The sequence below is a fragment of the Trichomycterus rosablanca genome, chromosome 1, assembly GCF_030014385.1.
Source record: "Trichomycterus rosablanca isolate fTriRos1 chromosome 1, fTriRos1.hap1, whole genome shotgun sequence".
In the NCBI taxonomy this organism is placed as follows: Eukaryota; Metazoa; Chordata; class Actinopteri; order Siluriformes; family Trichomycteridae; genus Trichomycterus; species Trichomycterus rosablanca.
The window spans coordinates 13,115,844-13,138,926 of record NC_085988.1 but is presented as its reverse complement, the minus strand read 5'-3'; the positions used below and the strand labels follow the sequence as shown (position 1 = coordinate 13,138,926).

The 23,083-nt window shown below is 43.1% G+C and overlaps 1 protein-coding gene across 1 annotated transcript in view; it reads left to right on the top strand.

Annotated features, from left to right (window-relative positions):
• Positions 1-23,083, top strand: part of trappc9 (trafficking protein particle complex subunit 9) — a 344,576-nt gene that overhangs the window by 13,175 nt on the left and 308,318 nt on the right. The window contains exons 5-8 of the mRNA XM_063018274.1: positions 4,739-4,765; positions 8,232-8,356; positions 13,800-13,925; positions 19,538-19,754. Coding sequence (XP_062874344.1) covers positions 4,739-4,765; positions 8,232-8,356; positions 13,800-13,925; positions 19,538-19,754 — 495 coding nt within the window. The remainder of the gene's footprint in view (positions 1-4,738; positions 4,766-8,231; positions 8,357-13,799; positions 13,926-19,537; positions 19,755-23,083) is intronic.

The window sequence follows — 23,083 nt, the reverse complement described above, 5'->3', positions numbered from 1 at the left end:
CCATCTGTGTGGACACACGGCTGGTTGATAGCACAACTAAGATTCTAACCTGTATAATATAAAGATAATTTTTTCACAGTGGTAAAAAGGTATTTAATGTAATTAATGACTGGGTTTAAGTACACAAGACTTGATTACTGGAGCTCTGTTGAACCCAAAACATCATTTAAAAAGAACTTTTCCAATGTAAAGCCCTGGGACTCCAGCAAACCACAGTGAGAGTGATTGTATTTGCCCTCTTGCTTTCTGTTATTGTACGTGTAATTGCCCCCTAGCCCCTCAATCAATTAAATTTAATTAATGAGTTTAAGTTTAATTAGACAAGACACGACAAGGCTTGATTACTGCAGCCCTGTCGAACCCAAACATCAATTAAATAAAACCTTTCCAACAGTGCGAATATTCCAAAGCCCTGGGACTCCAGCAAACCACAGTGAGAGTGGTGGTCTCTAAATGAAGAACGTTTTCCAAACTGGGTGGATCTTCACAGAAGTGCATGGCCCAAAATTTGTCCAGAAAGTCACAAAACAACCTCACAACAACAAAAATCTAAGGACTCTCAGTCATTTCTCTGCTCAGATTATGTCCGTGTTCATGATTCGTTATTATTTCAGAAATAAAGTGGGCAAAAATGGGAACCGCGATGGAGTCGCTGGGAAAAAAAACACCTCTAACCAAAACACAAAGCTACCACAGCACACCACAGTTAACACAGCACACCATCAGTCAAGCATGGTGGTAGCAGTGTGATGGTGTGGGGATGCTTTGCATTTAGTAGACACTTTTATCCAAAATGTCTTGGGGTGCATTCACATGAGAAGCGGCGAAACCTCAAGCCTCTGTTCAAATCGTCATCAAAGTGTGAATATGAGACGAATCTGCATTTGTGTGGAATAACCATCAGATCCAGTCTGAAAGCTCCACGTGTCCCTGTGTTTATCTGGATTTTCCTCACTGTTTCACTTTTAAACTTGTGTTACAGCTCGAGCTTCTGAGAAATTGTGAGAATCAGCTTTTCCGAGAGTCTAAAACGATTATCGTTAAATAAAGCTTAACGTGGTTTAATGTACTAAAGGAACGAGACAGAAACACTAAACTTCCCTTAATTATTACTGATCATGGGTGTGTTCGAAAAGCTAGCTCTCTCTCTACGTAGACGCATTTTACGTCATCCTACGCGCGCTCCCGAGAATGAGGCTGTTCGAAATCCTAGATGCCTTAATATCCTCACTAGTTAGGCATCTTAAAATTTCAATGTTATTTTGACTTAAAAACGAGTGAGCATCGGAATCGTCCTTAGTGATCAAGGCAATCCCAGCATTCAGTGCGGCAGCTCTTCTCTCACAGAAAAATACTAAAAACATGGCTGACGGGGCGGAGAAACGAGAGTTATTTTCAAACGTAAATAAATTATTATTGATTTTTAACTTAACTTTTAACTTTAGTGTTTTTATATAGGGAGATGTTAGTTGACATGCTAGCACGCTGTGCCACCCCATCCGATTGGTTTGAATGGCAAGATGCTAACTGTGTTAGATTAGTAAGCGAAACCCGATGGAATCGCTAAGTAGCGCGTTCGAATAACTTGCCTTATAAGTCATTGACTTATTAGAACCCTCTCTACTGAGGCAGCTGCCTATGTAGGCAGCAAGACAGCAAGGCAGCTCACTAGGTTTACGAACACACCCCATAAGTTCTCTCCACTAATGAAATCCCTCACTCTTTGTTTTAGTACAATAAGTCACGTTAAGCTTTGTTCGTACTACTTGAGTCGCTTTTACCGCGTCATATCAAACAGTTCGTCTCATTTGAGAGGCTTTGAAAAGGTCAGCAGCAAACTGGGTCAAAGTTCATTCAGGTATGGAGTGTGCGATGCCACACTCCGTAGGAAACGACAGCAAAGTCTGCGCAAATGCCGTTTTGCCACTTCTCATGTGAATGCGCCCTTACAATTGTGACTGCTCAGGGGCCCAACAGTGGCAACTGGGCGGTGGTGGGGCTTGAACCAGCAACCTTCTGACCCTAGTATCATCGATGGAACTATAAATTCTGCTCTCTACCAGGAAATCCTGAAGCACAACGTCTGGTCATCAGAGCATGATCCTGCGCAATTAGGTTAGCACGTCCACATCTGACTGGAGTCGCCTACTCACATTTCCGCTCGACGGCTCTCCACTGTGGCTAAATGAAAGCCGTTTTGCAGAGATGAGTGGGCTAGAATTCTTCCACAGTGATGTAAAAGACGGATTCGATTACATTAACAGTGTTCTAGATTTTCTAACGTTGATCCATGTCTGCTGTTGCATTTTGCATGAGGCTGTAAATGCGGTTAGTCTGTGGGCTTTTCTCTAACCACGCAACTCATCCTAACGCTTCTCTAATTGAGAACGACTCTTAACTATCACTGTAACCATTCAGAATGGATTTTAGGTTTTTGATAAGAACCTTTATAGAGCTTATTCTTATTATTGCTTTCAGTCAAGACCCACCTGTTTATCTCTATTAGGTATAAAGTCATACAAGCTAACATGAGGAACCCATATTTTTAAATATGAGTGAAAGACATTGTTTAATAAAAGATTTTTTGACCGTAAAATAACTCTGTAACCGTGCTAAAAGCTTGCATGTCTTCTGAAAATGTTCTAACATGGTTAATGTGTTTTTAATGACAGTCTGGCTCATTAAGTTTCAGAATTGCTGCTGCATGTAACACGAGGAAAGACGAAATGAAAGCACATAAATCCGTCAGAATTATCGCAAGGAGTTTTTTGCTGGGAAACATTTTCAGCTTCATTTATGTTGCAACTAAAAGGTTTAAGTGTTCATCCGAAAATTAAACATCCATAATCCGCTGTTATATCTAATACAGTGGAACCTTTAAAAAAATATATATATACTGATTCGACCCTTCACCCCTGACTGAGGACGCCCCCTCCGGCACGTACAGTCAGTACAGACTGCATCATCAGCATCCATCAGCATTATTCCTCAGCCCTGTGCAGGCGCCATCGGTCAGCCAGCAGGGGCCGCAGTCGCACCGGTTATGAGGACCTACGATCCGACTTTCTTACCCTCCAACCCTGAACGACAGCCGATCGTTGTTCATGCAGCCGCCCGGCCCAGTCGGAGAGGCAGAGCCGAGATTCGATACGATGTATTCGAAACCCCAACTCTGGTGAGCTAGCGTACTTTACCGCTGCGCCACCTGAGCGGCCTAATGCAGAGGAACCTTAATGGATTACAGAGGATTTAACGGTCAAATCTGGGAAACCGAACGTCCGGTCAGATTGTTTAAAATTCCCACGAGAAGCGTAACACCACCAGTAGTTCAGTAATCGTCCACTAGTCAGCGCACGTCTCTCTGTTTACTTGAGTGATCCGGCACGGTGGCTAAGTGTGGTAGCACTGTTGCCTCACAGCAAGAAGGTCCGGGTCCTTTCTGTGTGGAGTTTGCATGTTCTCCCTGTGTCTGTGTGGGTTTCCTCTGGGTGCTCCGGTTTGCTCCCACAGTCCAAAGACGTGCAATTGAGGTGAATTGGAGACACTAAATTGTCCATGACTGTGTTCGATATAAACGTGTGAACTGATGAATCTTGTGTAATGAGTAACTACCGTTCCTGTCATGAATGTAACCAAAGTGTAAAACATGACGTTAAAATCCTAATAAACAAACAAACAAACGTGAGTGATCGGCTTTATTTTGTCGGGAGCCTCGCTTTGTTCTCGCCTTTTTCTCTGTGTTTTATGCTTCATTTTTGCTAATTCTAGTGCTTAGTTATGGCTTCAAAAAGCAAGGGAAGCGGTATGTGAAAGAGGCATCTAGCTATTGCTGAAAAGTTAGAACTTATTAAGAAAGTGGAAAGCAGAGCCGGTAAAAACACACGCTGCATCCGGAGCTGGATCTCGAGTACGTCGTATCGAATCCAGCTCTGCCTTACCGGCCGAGGCTGAGCGGCTGTATGAGCAACGATTGGCCTGTTGTTCAGATGGGCGGGACTAAGGTCGGAAGTGGGTCTCTCTCTGTCAGAATGGTGCGGTTACGACCTCTGCTGGCTGATTAGAGGCGCCTACACGGAGATGAGGAAGGAGTGCTCTTAGGGTGTGTCTCTCCGCACGCAACGCTAGGTGGCGCAACACTCGTCAATGTGTGGGTGGCAGGATGCATACGGCTTGCTGCTCACGGAGGGGATGTGGGTTAGCTTCGATCTCCTCGGTCAGGGCAGGGATCGGCAGAGGCAGAGAGGATGCCCTCGCTTTTTCGAACGATCGCATTCGACCGACCAGTGGTCGTCCCATTATCCCATTGTCTGTTAAATCCAGGTTCCTCTGTATATACGTCATTAAGTGGCGCTCGGGTGGCACAGCGGTCTGTTCCGCCAGCCCATCGGGCGACCACACAGACATTATTTGTGTCTGAGTGGGGGTGAACAAAGCCCTGCGATGGATTGGTGCCCTGTCCAGGATGTCCTTTCCTTACGCCCAGTGTTTCCCAGTGATCCCGGCCAGGATAAAGCAACTGATGGAAAAACAAACATGAAGCCTTTTCTGTCCTTTTGTCATGTGCAGCAGTGCTGAAATGTGCCGGTGCAGAACTAACACGTCTCTAGCTTGAGCCAAAGAGTCATCGGGGCTGTCTCTCTCTCTCTGTCTGTCTCTCTCTCTCTCTCTCTCTGTCTCTGTCTCTCTCTCTCTCTCTCTCTCTCTCTCTTCTTCTGTATGTCCATGTTTGTATGATCAGGAGCTCAGGAGGTTCTCATTGACCCAGGTACGGTACACTGCTGTGCTGCATGCTACAGTTTCTTTATACTGCTGCTCCATGTTGCTGCCTGAATGGCATATCCCTCTACCTAAGCTCGCATGTGCATTTCAACAATCACTTCCCTCTTTTCCTCCTGCTCTGCTATGATTTGTTTTGTTGTTTTGATATATATATATATACGTATATACACACCGATCAGCCATAACATTAAAACCACCTCCTTGTTTCTACACACACTGTCCATTTTATCAGCTCCACTTACCGTATAGAAGCACTTTGTAGTTCTACAATTACTGACTGTAGTCCATCTGTTTCTTTACATTCAGCACTGCAGTGACACTGACATGGTGGTGGTGTGTTAGTGTGTGTTGTGCTGGTATGAGTGGATCAGACACAGCAGCTCTGCTGGAGTTTTTGCATACCGTGTCCACTCACTGTCCACTCTAGTAGACACTCCTACCTAGTCGGTCCACCTTGTAGATGTGAAGTCAGAGACGATCGCTCATCTATTGAGTGTAGAAACAAGGTGGTGGTTTTAATGTTATGGTTGATCGGTGTATATACGTATTTAATAGATCCCTCAGCCTCACATGCAATAATTTTGATAATTTGGCTAATCGGTGGGTATATATATTTATCTGAAGGATCTTCAAAAAGTTTCCACACTTTTATATTGTGGTTGTAAACGGTGAGGGTTGGAGGAGGAGTAATCGATCGTGTCTGACAGACGCTTATAGTCCGGATTTAGCTCCATCTGATTTCCACCTGTTTGGACGCTCAAAGAAGCTTTAAGGGGAAGAAGATTTCCATGTGATGATGTGAAAGCAGCGACGCATCAGTGGCTACGAGCTCAACCAAAAACACTTTGATTTATGTACAGAAGTGATGTCATTTGTTTTTGAAATTCTTAATAAATCGAGTTAAAAAAAAGTGTGGAAACGTTTTGAAGAACCTTCGTACATTGGAGTGTGTGAACTATATGGCCAAAATATTTAGACACCTGACCACTAGCTTCTTTAAACTGAACCATGTCTCTATAGTGCTTGCTTTGTGCACAGGAGCACAGTCACACACTGCTGGAACAAGAAGGGACCTTCCCTAAACTGTTGCTGCATAGTTGGAAGCATAGAATTGCCTTTATATAAGTGATTTATTACACCTGTTAGTAATTGTGGCTAGTAACAGGTGAATTTAAACAGTTAGAGGAGCAGTCCCAATACTTTTGTCCATATAATGTACACTTGAATTTGTGCCCATCTCCTCAAAATTTGTGGCTTGCAGTCAGAGTTCTGATTCATCCCAAAGATGTTCAGTGGTATTGAGGCCAGGTAAGTTTATCTCTATAGACCTGGAACTAGGGTGGCCACATTCATAGTCACAAAAAGAAGGACATTATACCCCAGAAGGAGGACGTCATACCAGGAACAGGGGGACATGATACCGCAACACACAGAATGAAACCAGAACCCATATAACAGAGTTTTTGACCAATTTAAGCAAGAATTCTATAACAAATTACTGTTTCACTCACCATGTTGTGTCTACTTTTCATTATTTAAGTCCGTTCCTCGCTGCCTCCAAAAGTTTACTAATTGACTCATGTAGAGGTGTATACAGAACAGAGCGAGCGGGCGAAATTCAATCACCCAATCACAGACTAGCATTTAGAGAGCGGACCGTCTGCGATTGGCCAGTGGTGGGCGAGCATTTGTTTTGACGTGTACCTGAGCCAATGACAGATAATACTGATCACTCCAAAAGGAGGATTTTTAAGTTGCATGGGCGGAGGACTGGCAGCTGAAAAAACGGACTGTCCTACCTGGGACAGAAAATGCTCTTTCCCAAACGTGTCCCAAATTTGAAAGCAGAATCGACCTGTTAGACGTAGCTGTGCCTGAAATACCAGGGCTCAGTAATCAGAAGGCGTGTCCACATACTTTTGGCCGTGTAGTGTATTTGTGATGTTTTTACGTCCTTGTTGCAGTGCTTCCTTACATGTGGTCTGTTATGTAATGATGCATGTTGGTATCACTGTTCCAGATGTGCTGAAGGATCATGTGAGTGTTAGTGTATCATGCATGGCACACAATGGCAGATCTGTGTTAGCTTTATGCCTCTCATTTGTCTTTCCACCCCCCACAATCCTTGTTTCTTTACATTTTGGGTCTGAATTCAATTAATTCAGTTATTAATTATTGTATTTCTTAAATTATTATCTAGGGATGTCCCGATCACGTTTTTTTGTTCCCGATCCAGATCATTAATTTTGATCCCGATCCGATACCGAGTCTCAAACCGATACTTGTATTTTCTAGATATTGTCTAGATAAGAACTGGATAATACTGTTCACACAGTGCACACTTCAAGTACATTACAGTTATTCAGATTAATCCAGTGTATATGTTTAACAACTGAATAGCTCTGCAGTGCTGTAGGAAAAAAATTGCCTGCATCTAAGCTATTGCTTAACTTTCTTTTCTTTTTACAAAATAAAAGTAAACAAACTTAGTGCAGCATTGTAGTAGTAAAACTAGAACACTCAAAATGAAGTGAGATAATTACAGTTTCACTTTGAACTTTACATTAAAAGAACATAATTCTGTTTAATGCAGTGATACACTAAAAATGAACAGAAATCTCCACTCAGAAGTGGTGTAGCAGCTTAACTTGAATATAAAAAACCCCCAAATAAGTTACTTAAAAGCATTACAGTAAAACCTGAATACCAAAATAAAATGGAAAGGCTCTTTTGTTATGAAGGAAAGCCAGTTCTTAAAGTGCTTGTATTGTGACAGTGGTTTGATGGACGTTTCTACGCGAAGTGAGTGTATTTTGACCCTTTGGGGCTTCCATAGTGCATGGGATAGCGTGCTTGGCTCTAGCTGTCCGCTATTCGTAACAGAAGAAGTTAATAAAGTGTTTTGCTCCCGACAATTTGTGAATATAGCGTGTATTTATTTCTTTATTAAGCGAGTGCATCACTACGACGCTCGATTACATAACTAAGCCAATCAGAGAGCTTGATACTGAGATGCCGTTCAGTCTTGTAACACGTAAACTCGTAAAAGCTGTATGTTATGGTCCTGAAGTTTTCATACTCGGATTAAAAGTTATTGTTTTGTAAACCGGTGTAAAACAAAAGATCGGGATTACGATCGGCATTAGTAAAGCCGATACCGATCAGTTAAAAAATGCCTTGATCGGGACATCCCTATTATTATCTAAAAGATTTTCTTCTCTGATCAGCAGTAAAGTTTTTTTTAATTGGCACAGGTTTTGCACACGCAATGATATCAGGTTTGGATTTCTGTCCAGGTTATTGATGAAAATGAACTGACATTTTTTATGGCAAATTTTCCCCATACCTCTGGTTTTTTTTGGTCCCTGTGTTTTTGTTCACACATTTTGCCACCCTCTCTCTCTCTCTCTCTCTCTCTCTCTCTCACACTCTCTCTCTGGCTTGTTCTGCAGGAGCTCTGACCTCAGCCAGTGGGATCAGTGCAGACACCAGCAGTGAGATCGGCCGAGCCAAAAACTGCCTGAGTCCAGAGGACATCAATGAGAAGTACAAAGAGGCCATTTCTTACTACGGCAAGGTAAAGCAGTAAAACCACCAACACTGATGCAGCTTTCACGTCACAAGGGTGTTTTGTTCGTACTGATGATTCATTCACCAGCAGTTTTGTATGAAATGTACACTGTAGTATATGACCAAAAGTACTTGGGACACCTGACCATGAGCTTGTTAGACAATCCTCTGTATGATGATTTCAGCTAGAATGACAGCCACTCTTCTGAGAAAGCTTTTTCACAAGACTTTGAATTATATCTGTGGGAATTTGTGCCCATTGAGTCAAAAGAGCATTTGTATGGCTGGGCACCGATGTTGGTCAAGAAAGCCTCAGTTGATGTTCCAGTTCATTCCAGAGCTGTTCAGTGGTGCAGAACACTGGATATTCTTTAAACTGAGCTTTTCTTCATGTATCTGTAGAGCTTCCTTTATGCTAAACTGTTGCTGCAAAGTTGGAAGCGTGTAATTGCCTTTTTATAATTGATTTATTACACTTTTTAGCAATGGTTATGGCTAAAACACATGAATTCAATCTGGCAGCATCGTCCTTTGGTTTGCGTCGATTGCCCGATTGCGTCATGCTTCCTCTCCGCCAATGCTGATCCCCGCTCTGATTGAGGAGAACGAAGCTAACCCACGCCCCCATGTAACACGTGGGCAGCATGCCGTATGCATCTTGTCACCTACACTTTGACGAGTGCAGTGCAGCTCAGCGTTGTGTACGGAGAGACGCACCCTGAGAGCACTCCTTTCTGCCACTTTTCTGAGCACTTCTAAATCAGCCAGCAGAGGTCGTGATTGCACCAGTCATGAGAGGGAGACCCCGTCCGGCTTAGTCCCGCCCATATCTGAACAACAGGCCAATCGTTGTTCATGTGGCCGCTCAGCCTCAGCCGGCAGGCAGAGCTGAGACTCGATACGATGTATTCGAGATCCCAGCTCTGGTTCCAGCGTGTGTCTTTTGGAGACGTGAGAATGAAGCCCACTGGACTAATACAGGTCTGTCTCAGGGCATCATACACTTAATGGTATTTAATGGGATTTACTACTAGAAGCAGACAACATGCACATGCTGGTGCATCTGAATATTTCGTTGGACCGCCTCTAGCTTTGATTTTGGCGCACATTTGCTGTGGCATTGTTTTGACAACCTCATGCAACGTCTCAGCATTGATTCTATTCAGAGTTGCATCAGTAGTTGGACGTGATCTTGTTTTGACAACGGGAGAGTCGAACCACTCTATTTCAGTGAGATTAGACAGACAGGACTCTGTGGTGGCCAATTTATGTGTGAAAATGATTCCTCATGCTCCCTGGTCCACTCTTTTACAGTTTCAGCCTGATAAATATTGCCATTGATGACTTGCAATCCACCCATGCAATGAGGGAGGAAAGAATTCAGCACAGGGCATCTGAGCAAGGCCCTTAACCCTCAATTGCTTGTGCTGCATCCAGTCAGAACTGGATAAAAGCGCCTGCAAAATGCCAAACATTTAGGTCTTTGCTGACTTTATTTTATTGCTACTTAACACTTCTGGTGGGTAGCACTGTCGTCTCACAACCAGAAGGTCCTGGGTTTGATTCCCAGGTGGCGCGGTCCTGGTCCTTTCTGTGTGGAGTTTGCATGTTCTCCCCGTGTCTGTGTGCAGTGTTTCCGCTACATGTACTTTGCGGTGGCGGCCCGCCGCTGCTTAATTATTGCCGCCGCTCCATCAGAATTTATATAATGACATGAAACTGCAGTTACCCCCGTCCCGGAGCACTCACAGACGGTCAGTCTACAACCCGCGTTTCCACCAGTGTTTGGGAACCAAGCGCGTCACATCGACGGTGGGCGTTACTTAAAGAAAGTAAAGAGTGGTGATGTGGAGTAATGCGGAGCGTGTAGATTATGTGGGAGCATTTGTGCTGTTGTTACAGATGTTCATCTTTAAAAGCAAAGCAAAAGCATCGGATAACTATCGGTGATAAGAAGACGTAGACGTGTTTGTCGTAGTTGTTGTTTTCTTTAGTGCATCACGTGAGAATCGTCTTGCGCTTCGCTCTCACCGCGACCCTCGGCTCAGATAGCCGATTTGCTCAGCGCTCGGCTTGAGCGATAAAACATAACAAAAGTTCCACGGCACGAACAAACATCTGTGTGAAATAACCATCAAATCCAGTCCAAAAGCTGCGCACACACCTGTGTTTAGCTGGATTTACTTCACGTGTGGTGGTTCTGCAGCTCGGGAGAATTGAAAAAGCTTTACGTACCAAAGGGTATCTTGGAGTACTAAAAGTACCACACAGAAACACTACATTTCTCTCCGTTATTACTGGTTGTAAGAGCTCTGTACTGGTTATAAGAGCTCTGTACTGGTTATAAGTGCTCTGTACTGGTTATAAGAGCTCTGTACTGCCCATTCATCGGTCATTGTTTTAGTACAATAAGTCACGTTAAGCTTCATTTTTCACGGTAAGCGTTGTTCGTACTGTCTAGAGCACTTTCACCGCCTCATATCACACAGTTCATCGCTTTGAAAATATCAAAATTTAATCAGATGAACGTTTAAAATATGAAAGAACAGCGCTAAAGCGGTTTCACAGCCTCTACATGTGACACGCCCGCAGGTGACGTCATGTGGGGGGGCGTGTGTGTGTGTGTGTGTGTGTGTGTGGGGGGGGGGGGGGTAGAGGGTGCCTGCCAGTCTGTAAAACCTGACATTAAAGTCCTAATAAATAAATATCACTCTGACAAGCTCTGCCAGCTAGCACACTCCTTCTCTGGCACGCCTGAAGCTAATGGGCAGTCCTTCACCCTGGCCACTGATTCTTTCATTGTTCCATGTGTATAATGGACCATTCTGCTCTTTTCTTTATTCTTCCACCACTCAAGCCAGCACTTCGTGTGTGTTAAGCGCACAGTCTGACTCAAACCTGGTGGTGGCCAGGAATATTAGACTGCTGCTCCATCCAAGTGCCCACTGTGCCAACATACGGTTAATCAGCAGTAAAGTTTTTTTTTTTTTCAATCATCACAGCTCACAAGGTCTGGTTCTGCTTCCTCAGCTGTTCTGATGCCGGTCACCAGGGGGCAGTCTGCTCTCACTCATAATTTAGAGATCTTTTTTGTCTAGAACACTAGAAAATAGAGCGAGGAAAGGAGAGCGAGGACACAGGAGTCAAGGCTAAACAAATCTAGTTATTAAAACATTGGTTTAATATGACGTCATTACTGATGATCAGCTGTTTGACCTTACTGTTGCTGATGGACATAGACAGTTGTCCAAGGTGCAGGTTCAAATAGAAAGCTGGTAGCCTGGACATCAAATACTACGTCAGGTGTCCAGTGGATGGGTACAAATAAAAGCTAGTGGCCTGGACACAAAACACTGAGTCTGTTGTCCAAGGTGCAAGTACAGATAAAAGGCTGGTATCCTGGACACAATCTGAGAAAGTTGTCCACTGGGCTTGTACAAATAGAAAGCTGGTAGCCTGGACACAATCTGAGAAAGTTGTCCACTGGGCTTGTACAAATAGAAAGCTGGTAGCCTGGACACAATCTGAGTCAGTTGTCCACTGGGCATGTACAAATAGAAAGCTGGTAGCCTGGACACAATCTGAGTCAGTTGTCCACTGGGCTTGTACAAATAGAAAGCTGGTAGCCTGGACACAATCTGAGTCAGTTGTCCACTGGGCTTGTACAAATAGAAAGCTGGTAGCCTGGACACAATCTGAGTCAGTTGTCCACTGGGCATGTACAAATAGAACATTGGACACAAAATTTGAGTCAGTTGTCCAGTGGGCAAGTATAGATAGAAAGGTGGTGGCATGGACACAGTCTGTGTCAGTTGTCCACTGGTTAAATTCACATAGAAAACTGGAGGCCTGGACACACAATCTGTGTCAGTTGTCCAGTGAGCAAGTGCAAATAGAAAGCTGGTAGCCTATACACTAAATACTGAGTCAGTTGTCCAATAGGCAAGTTTAAATAGAGACCTGGTAACCTCGATGCAACATACTGAGTCAGGTGTCCAGTAAGCTGGTAGTCTGGACACATAATACTGAGTCAGTTGTCCAGTGAGCAAGTACAAATAGAAAGCTGGTAGTCTGGACACATAATACTGAGTCAGTTGTCCAGTGAGCAAGTACAAATAGAAAGCTGGTAGTCTGGACACATAATACTGAGTCAGGTGTCCAATGGACAAGTACAAATAGAAAGCTGGTAGTCTGGACGCAAAATCTGTGTCAGTTGTCCAATGGGTGAGTACAAATAGAAAGCTGCTAACCTGGACACACAATCTGAGTCAGTTGTCCATTGGGTCAGTATGAATAGAAAGCTAGAGGCCTGGACACAATATAGTAACTAAGTCAGTTGTCCAAGCTGCAAGTAAAAATAGAATACAGTCTGAGTCAGTTGTCCAGTTGGCAAGTTTACATAGAAAGCTGGTGGCCTGGACACAATATACTGAGTCAGTTGTCCACTGGGCAAGTACAAATAGAAAGCTGGTAGCCTGGACACAATATACTGAGTCAGTTGTCCAATGAGCAGGCACAAATAGAAAGGCTAATAGCCTGAACACAAATTATAGATAGAAAGCTGTTAGGCTCTGAGCTATAGTATAAAACTCAGAACAAACACTGGAAACAGAACATGATGGAAATAGAGGACAGTTTGTAGATTAGAGTTTCAGGCTGAAGTGAGACTTTATGTTCCGACTCCTGCTGAGATTGTACAGCAGCAGCAGCAGCAGCAGCAGCTATTTCCAGCTCTGTGTGTTGTCAGTACGGAAGATCTTGCTGTGTAAGAAGTCGAGGTTATAAAGGACAAGTGTCTCAGTCCAGTCAGCAGCTCCACAATGACCGGAGTCACACTCTGCAGCATCATCATTCTGCTGACACGTTAAATTGTAAATGATCTTCTGTCCCCGGCCTCTCTGCTGATCGATGTGGTCAGCCTGCACAGTGCAGAAACTTTGTCTGTGATTAAAACTTCTCCTGACACGCAAGACGAGCCAAAACATTAGGACCATTCTCTGAACATGGACTCCACAAGACCGGGTTTGATGCTCTGTGTCATGTGATACATTCACCTCATCACCGGGGTTAAATTAATTTGCAATAGTAGGCAGACGGTACCGCAGCATTAAAGCCAGGACTAGCAGGCTGAAAGACAGCTTCTACCTGCAGACCAAACCTGAACAAAATAGAACTCACCTACCTTTTTTGTCATCATTCCATCTCGACACATACACTCACACTCTCTCTCACACACACACACACACACACACACACACACACACACACACACACACACACACACACACACACTGGGTATGTGCACTATCATTATCATATCACTTCAGACTACAGTTGCACTAGGAATCAGTACAAAAATAGCTGTTTGTTATTAAATGTAAACAATGAATAAGATTCAATCATCTCATCTCATACTTTTACTATATTACTAAATATTCTCTCTCTTTCAGTATAAGAATGCAGGAGTAATTGAACTGGAGGCTTGTGTAAAGGCAGTGAGAGTTTTGGCCATCCAGAAACGAGCCATGGAGGCTTCAGAGTTCCTGCAAAATGCTGTCTACATTAACCTGGGCCAGGTAAGCCAAGTCAGCTCAAGGCTAAGTCCTATTCATTCAAATTATTCTCCAGGCCACCCATAGAGGATGGAGGTTCCTGCTGAGTCAAGGTTTCTTCCTGTAATTTAAGGGAGTTTTTTTTTTCGGCCTTGGCTTCTCAACTGGGGTTTTTGGTCTGTTGGTCCTGGATTCTCTAAAGTTGCTTTGAGACAATGTTCATTGTAAAAAGCTCTATATAAATAATATTGTGTAGTATGGTGGGAATTTTACCTGAAATACGAACTAGAGATGCATGAGTACCGATACTGGTATCGGGTATCGGCCCGATACCGCGCTCATTAACTCGTACTCGTACTCGCAGACGAGGCTCCGATACTAAACATCCGATACCGTGTACCTAGTGCACGTTGCTGCGTTATGCCTGGTTCACACTACACGACTTTTGCCCTGATTTTCGCTCGGCGACCGGTCGGCGCTAGATTTGCCGCCTCGGGAGCGACTCGGCGTTCGCTCGGCGATCAAAACTCGGCTCTCGATCGCTAAGTGTGAACTATCCAACAACTCGATCCGACCGGCTCGCAGACCGCTCGAGTTTTCTAGCACGTCAGATATCTGATCTGAGTTGTGCAACAGGGAATGAGTGACATGTCGAACAGCCAATGAGAACGCAGGATACGGTGTGAGGGGAAACGCAGGAGAGGAGCGTAAACAGGTGGGACAGGGGGATAATATAGTTTATATCAGAATACATCAGCACACACACACGTTTTACAGTATTTCTGACCTGATCGTTCTCTACAAAACATAACAACAAAACACCAACACTGCTAAAATATTTATTAACCTCCAACTCACTACAGAACAATCCATGCTGCTCGTGTTGCCAAATCCACTCAGATTCATTTATTTTTCCTCCTTAATCTCATCACGTTAGTGCACGAACACTTTGATCACTCGCTACTCGTTGACGTGCATTTTTGGACGTGGTATCATTAAACTTCTCGTCACTTCTCACGTGTGTTTTTGTTTAAAAAGAAAACGGTATTCTAAACAGGTATCGGTATCGGCAAGTACAAAAATACATGTACTCGTACTCGTACTCGGTTGGGAAAAAATGGTATCGATGCATCCCTAATACCAACACTTATGATCACTTATATGTAAGAGTGCTACAACTTCATACAAGCGAATGCGTTAGTTTAAAAAAAGCAGATACATGAATTATTTATATAATGAAAAGCAAAAGGAACAACATGATTGGTTACACATTAACATAAAAAGACCTACAACCCTTATACCAAATGTGGTTTTATTCCTGTGGCTCTTTTGTTCCATCATTATGGCCTTGATTACCAAGTGCTTTTACCTGCTCAGTTCTCATGTGTAGGAGTGAGGAGTGAAACTTCTGCAAACCTCAATTCCTCAACCCAACTCAAATAGACTTAAAATAGAGTAAAAATGTAGGTGAAAGGTTACTAATAAGAAAAGTGTACAATGAGTACGTTCAGTAAAGTTTTAAAAGGAATTAATTGATAGACTATGTAAGTAATATAATTAAATCAGCGACCACATTAGGGCTTTTAATAACGCTCATTCATCAAAAATACCATGAACGTTACCTGACGGCGAGTCAGAAACGACAATTTTAATGGTCCTGGTTGTAATATTAATGTAAAATTTCTCACAGGACCATAAATCAATGGTGTATTATAGTGCAGTGTGGGTGTGACATGGAGTAAAGCAGCAAAATATAATAAAACTGGGTAATTAAATAGTCTTGGGAGCTCCACGGCCTGGAGCGTTAGCAAACTAGTCTAAAACCATGATATATAGCCACTAATCTGTCGGGAATAGAACACACACACACACACACACACTGTTTTTAAGCTTTATTATATTATTAAGTGCTGTCAAGTCAATTACAACTCCTGCCAACCATATAGATACTGTTTCTACAAAATATCTACCGTTTGGGCCTCTTAATGCAAGCTTTTTCAAACCCTGGGTGTCGCAAGCCCCAAAAAAATGGGTCGCAGACAAAAAATAATAATTAAATAACCGAATCCCGACCCCCCCTCTCTTGTGGAGGCTTTACGTTACACATTGTAAACCACAGTGGGACCAGGTTGCCACCGTTTTCATTAATTAAGTTTATTTCTTGTTGCCTGGGTCGCAGTAAAAATCATGGACATAATGTGGCAAAAACCCTGTCTTAATGTACACACTTGTGTAAACGAATCATTACAATTAATTGATTACATGTCACCTTATTTACTAAAGCAAAAACTTTAATAATCCTCCTCCATGTGTACCAAATAAAACATAACTTTAGGACACTTAAAGAGCTGCCGAAATAAAGGATGTTGTTTCAGATTTGGGTTCTAACGTCCCGGGTGAAATGACTTCCATGGCTTGGCAGCCTCAAGCCCTCAGGAGTCACCCTCAAGGAGGTGGGAGGGTCCAAGACAGCAGGATTTCCAAACGTCATTGCAGGACTTCTGTGAGAGCTGAAACAGGTCCTAGCAGAACCATCTTGAAAAGAGACAGAAGATTTTATTATATTTATATATATATACATATATATATATATATATATATATTTATAAATATATATATATATATACAGTGTATCACAAAAGTGAGTACACCCCTCACATTTCTGCAAATATTTCATTATATCTTTTCATGGGACAACACTATAGACATGAAACTTGGATATAACTTAGAGTAGTCAGTGTACAGCTTGTATAGCAGTGTAGATTTACTGTCTTCTGAAAATAACTCAACACACAGCCATTAATGTCTAAATAGCTGGCAACATAAGTGAGTACACCCCACAGTGAACATGTCCAAATTGTGCCCAAATGTGTCGTTGTCCCTCCCTGGTGTCATGTGTCAAGGTCCCAGGTGTAAATGGGGAGCAGGGCTGTTAAATTTGGTGTTTTGGGTACAATTCTCTCATACTGGCCACTGGATATTCAACATGGCACCTCATGGCAAAGAACTCTCTGAGGATGTGAGAAATAGAATTGTTGCTCTCCACAAAGATGGCCTGGGCTATAAGAAGATTGCTAACACCCTGAAACTGAGCTACAGCATGGTGGCCAAGGTCATACAGCGGTTTTCCAGGACAGGTTCCACTCGGAACAGGCTTCGCCAGGGTCGACCAAAGAAGTCGAGTCCACGTGTTCGGCGTCATATCCAGAGGTTGGCTTTAAAAAATAGACACATGAGTGCTGCCAGCATTGCTGCAGAGGTTGAAGACGTGGGAGGTCAGCCTGTCAGTGCTCAGACCATACGCCGCACACTGCATCAACTCGGTCTGCATGGTCGTCATCCCAGAAGGAAGCTGACGCACAAGAAAGCCCACAAACAGTTTGCTGAAGACAAGCAGTCCAAGAACATGGATTACTGGAATGCCCTGTGGTCTGACGAGACCAAGATAAACTTGTTTGGCTCAGATGGTGTCCAGCATGTGTGGCGGCGCCCTGGTGAGAAGTACCAAGACAACTGTATCTTGCCTACAGTCAAGCATGGTGGTGGTAGCATCATGGTCTTGGGCTGCATGAGTGTTGCTGGCACTGGGGAGCTGCAGTTCATTGAGGGAAACATGAATTCCAACATGTACTGTGACATTCTGAAACAGAGCATGATCCCCTCCCTTCGAAAACTGGGCCTCATGGCAGTTTTCCAACAGGATAACGACCCCAAACACAACCTCCAAGATGACAACTGCCTTGCTGAGGAAGCTGAAGGTAAAGGTGATGGACTAAACCCAATTGAGCACCTGTGGCGCATCCTCAAGTGGAAGGTGGAGGAGTTCAAGGTGTCTAACATCCACCAGCTCCGCGATGTCATCATGGAGGAGTGGAAGAGGATTCCAGTAGCAACCTGTGCAGCTCTGGTGAATTCCATGCCCAGGAGGGTTAAGGCAGTGCTGGATAATAATGGTGGTCACACAAAATATTGACACTTTGGGCACAATTTGGACATGTTCACTGTGGGGTGTACTCACTTATGTTGCCAGCTATTTAGACATTAATGGCTGTGTGTTGAGTTATTTTCAGAAGACAGTAAATCTACACTGCTATACAAGCTGTACACTGACTACTCTAAGTTATATCCAAGTTTTATTTCTATAGTGTTGTCCCATGAAAAGATATAATAAAATATTTGCAGAAATGTGAGGGGTGTACTCACTTTTGTGATACACTGTATATATACACTGCCGGGCCAAAAAAAAGGTCACCACCTGGATTTAACTAAGCAAATTGGTAAGAGCATCCCATTGGATAATTACTGCATGGGTGATTGTTTCAGCTGGCAACAAGTTATTTAACCCTAACTGATGCAGTGAGTAGCTTCTCATTTGTTAAACAACCATGTGGAAACACACAATGTGGTCGTGGAAATGATGTTAATCTGTTTCAGAAGGGTCAAATTATTGTCATGCATCAAGCAGAGAAAACATCTAAGGAGAAGCTGAAACTACTAAAATCGGGTTAAGAACTGTCCAGCGCATTATTAAAAAGTGGAGGGACAGTGGGGGGGGGGGGGGGGGGGGGGTGGAAACATCATCTTCGAGGAAGGAGTGTGGTCGGAACAAAATCTTGAATGATCGTGATCGGCGATCACTTAAACGTTTGGTGAAATCAAATGGTAGAAAAACTCAGGGATGTTTAATAGTGAAAGTAAGAGCATTTCCACACACACAATGTGAAGGGAACTCAAGGGATTGGGACTAAACAGCTGTGTAGCCTTAAGAAAACCACTTGTCAGTCTAACCGGCAAAAACGGCTTCAATTTGCTAGAGAGCATAAAGATTGGACTCTGGAGCAATGGAAGAAGGTCATGTGGTCTGATGAGTCCAGATTTACCCTGTTCCAGAGTGATGGGCGCATCAGGGTAAGAAGAGAGGCGGCTGAAGTGATGCACCCATCATGCCTAGTGCCTATTGTACAAGCCTGTGGGGGCAGTGCTATGATCTGGGGTCGCTGCAGTCGGTCAGGGTCTAGGTTCAGCAACGTTATGTGCCCAAAGAATGAGGTCAGCTGACCACCTGAATATACTGAACCACCAGGTTATTCCATCAATGGATTTTTTCTTCCCTGATGGCACGGGCCTTAACTCTTTAATGGTCTTACTTTGAGTCTTAACACTATTAAACTCAAAATATTGGTAGATGGTTTTAAAAAACAGCTTTTCTAACCTATGCATAACTTAAAGCTGGCAGCTAAAAAATCATCCATGAACGCTGCATTATTTTTGTGATTTGAGGCTCATTAAAAAATACTGTGTGCACTAGTAAAAAAGAAAACATGAATTGTTGTTTGTATAGTCCCAAGGAACTAAGAAATGCAAATAAATCATTTTTTAAACATTATTTTCTTAGTGAGACCATTAAAGGGTTAAATGACTTTAAATCACTTTGGATAAAAGCATCTGCTAATTGCTGTAAATATAAATAAGTCCTGTCCATCGTTAAAAGCACCTACATGCAACCTCCATGGCATTGCTTTAGATCATATGATTTCCACCATACTTCTAATGCTAGCAATGTTAAATAGATCTTGACATGCAGATGTGTTCCGTTGACGTTCACGTCTGTTGCTTTGTGTCTCCGCTGCCCCCAGCTCTCTGAGGAGGAGAAGATCCAGCGCTACAGCATTCTGTCCGAGCTGTACGAACTCATCGGTTTTCATCGTAAATCTGCCTTCTTCAAGCGGGTAGCGGCCATGCAGTGTGTGGCTCCCACCATCCCCGAGCCGGGCTGGAAGGCTTGTTACAGGTTACTGCTGGAGACTCTGCCCGGCTACAGCCTCTCACTCGACCCCAAAGACTTCAGCAAAGGTACCGCATCGTTCCATAGACAAACCTCAGTGATATTAAAGTTGGGACAGGTACATATTCACCATTCTGGCACTTTTTACTATAAGCAAGTGAAATCATTTTGTAACGGTCACACTTTGAATTCTTATCCTTGATATATTTGGTTCAATGGAATGGAAATAAGCTGGTACGTACAAACACCTTTTAGGATGGGGCGGCGTAATTTCCCTCTCCCCCTAGCTCACCACACAAACAAAGTTTTAACAATCATATAATGTATTTATTAAGCTAAATCATTTCTTAACCCCGATTACCCGACACTTTCCACAAATACACTATAAATACAAATTCAAAACAAAGACCAAGCTACGTTGTCATGCACGCTCCCAAGTTCAAAAGTTAACAAAGGCTCGGCGGCCACCACGTAGTTTGCAGACCGAGGAGAGCAAAGTCCAGGAAGATAGTGAGGGCAAGAGTCTTTTTAATTGAACCGGGACTCGGCGGTCCCTCCTTAACCCCGGTAGCTCACCACCTTTCAGCCCGTTGGTCGTGGTGTGGGTCCGTTGCAGCTCCCAACGTGACGCTCCGTTCCGTTAATTTTTTTTTGTCCGTCCACGCTATTCCAAACGGCCACAAAAGCGTGGCGTGTGCGCACACTTGCATGCCTGAAAAAATGACAGTCAAAATTGTATTCCACAAGTAGGAGAAGTTCGCAACGCCGGTCACCATGCCTCTCTTTCCCAATCACTGTCTTCCTTTTTTATATCCAAACCCCGTTCCTGATTGGCTGACGGTCCCATGACGTACAGCAAATAACGTCTGGGGCTCGTAAATACAGGGAAAAGGCAATACACTTTTATATTATTATAATATGGTCATTATTTCCTACCTTCCCCCACATTTTCTTTTTAATCTAATTAGACAATTGTGACTTTGTTACAATTTCTCCTCCCAATTTAGTCGTATCCAGTTACCCGATTGCATTTCGCTTACTCTCTACTTCTGCTGACCTCCTCTCCAGACCGAGGAGAGCCGTGACTAACACACGGCCTCCGACACGTGTACAGTAGCCGACCGCTTCTTTTTTTACCTGCACCGGACGAGTTCATAGGAGATCTGTAGAGATGGACCGATCGGGGTTTTTGGCACAGATTCCGATCTCTGATCTCCTTTCAGGGACATCACATCACATAGTGATTCCGATTGGGGGGGATTAGCAGTAAATAAACTTAAAAAGAGCCTCACAGTGAAGATAAACCGGAGCAGCGCGTGTGTGTGTGTGTTTGTGCCTTTAGAAGATACGCTTTGTTCACAGTATCGCTATAAGTGATTCATTGATTCACGAGTTGATTCGTTTTTATGTGAAGCGTAAGTTTCTCTTCTCAGTTATCTCTCCGTGTTTTCTGTTATTAATTAAATGTCGTGGTTTTAAATAAACACCAACTACTACAGAACATTCTGTGTGACTCTCTTACATTAAAAAGCTTAATTAAACTGTTATTACCACAGATCTGTAACCGAGTCAGACTCGTTCCGTCTAAGGAGCTAAAAGTTTTCTAAAAGTTCAGCAGATGATCCTGAACTAACGAATTTGGTAATGAAGAAACTTTTGCCTCGTATTGGCTCTGTAACGTCTTCTGTTCTCATCTACATCACAAGTAAGAACCGCTTACGATTTACCAAAGTGAACCAGGAGTTTATATAACGTGCTGATAGAATCGACTCAGATGTGACCGGGTTGAATTATCTTTTTAAAGTAAATATTACAATCAGCAAAATTACATCGTAAGAGCTTTCACGATGGTTTCTGTACGATGGTTGATGAATGGTGATGTGATGGTTGGTGCTTCGTAGCTCAAAGTCTGGATCGATCCACTGAGCTGTTAACTTAACGTGATCTTTATATATCACACGATCGGATCGGCTACTTTTAGGAAATATCGCCGATCGCCGATAGCATATTTTGATTAAAAATCGGCCGATACCGATTCGTAGCCGATCGATCGTCCCATCTCTAGAGATCTGTATTGCGCGCTGAGAGTCATGCACTGATCTCCACGATCCCCCGTCTCTGTGCAGCACCATCAATCAATTAGCAGAGGTTGTAATTGCAGCAGTTGTGAGGAATTCCTACCCAACCACTGTCCTTATCGGCGCCCAGTCTGCCCGTTGCAGAGTTTAAATTTGAACTACTGATTTTGAAATGTCATCTCTGGTGTGCTAGAGTACTTAACCGCTGCGCCACCCGAGCTCCTTATTGGTAAAATCATAAACACTGACCATATTGGAAGTATATGAGGCCTGCAGTTGCTTAGATGTTCGTCTGGGTTCTTTTGTGACGTCCTTGCCAATTTTTTAGAAATCGCTAATTTGTATTGTAAAGTGATCCATCACTGATTGCAGGTGATGACCTACACAGTCACATATGTCACAACCACTGATGTCAGTAACGCATTACTCAGTAACGCGTTACTCTAATCTGACCACATTTTTCAGTAACGAGTAATCTAACGCGAACAGAGGACTTAGTTATCCGCGTCTTTCTTGTTTCTTATTCCGCTTCGATCGCCTACGCAGCTCCAGTTGCATTACGGCAGCTGCTGAATGTAACTAATAAAGTAACTTGTAATCTAACTTAGTTACTTTTAAAATCAAGTAATCAATAAAGTAACTAAGTTACTTTTTAAAGGTAACTATGCCATCACTGGTCACAACGTATGTTTATCAAGAGCCTGAACCAAGTGATTTAGCAAAAAGTCATTGATTTAGCTTTCTTTATGATTGTGTCCTCTCTAGTCAAAACTAAATTGGTTTAAGTGATTCAGGAATGGAGGGATTCCAGCTGGTTTTAATGGTAAATTTACTTGTCGATTAGGGTTAAATGGGATAAATTAGGACCGGCTGATTAGCATTGACTCATCAGTGACACGTAGCGCTCTTGTACATTCCTGCTTAGCACCGTGGCTTTCTCTTTCAGTGATTGCTAATCACAGGTTCTCTCAGGCTCTCTGAATGTGTAATGGGTTTCCCAGCTGACTGGGATTTTCCCAGTGGTCATGTTCAGCTGATTTTATTAGTGTCTGATCCTGTGTAATCGTAGAAAGATTGTTAGAGCACGGTACCATTACTGATCCAGATTTAGGACTATTTACACCCCGGTTGAGAGCTTGCGATTGTTTAGCACGTACGCAGTATGGTAAAATGTATTTCCTTTTATTTATTGAGCTCAGTTGTATCAGACACACACTCATTGCTAACAAATGTATAAAACCTATAAATACGTGGTTTGACGTGTTTGGTTTGGAGAAACTGTATGAAACCTATATATATATATATATTTATACAAAAAT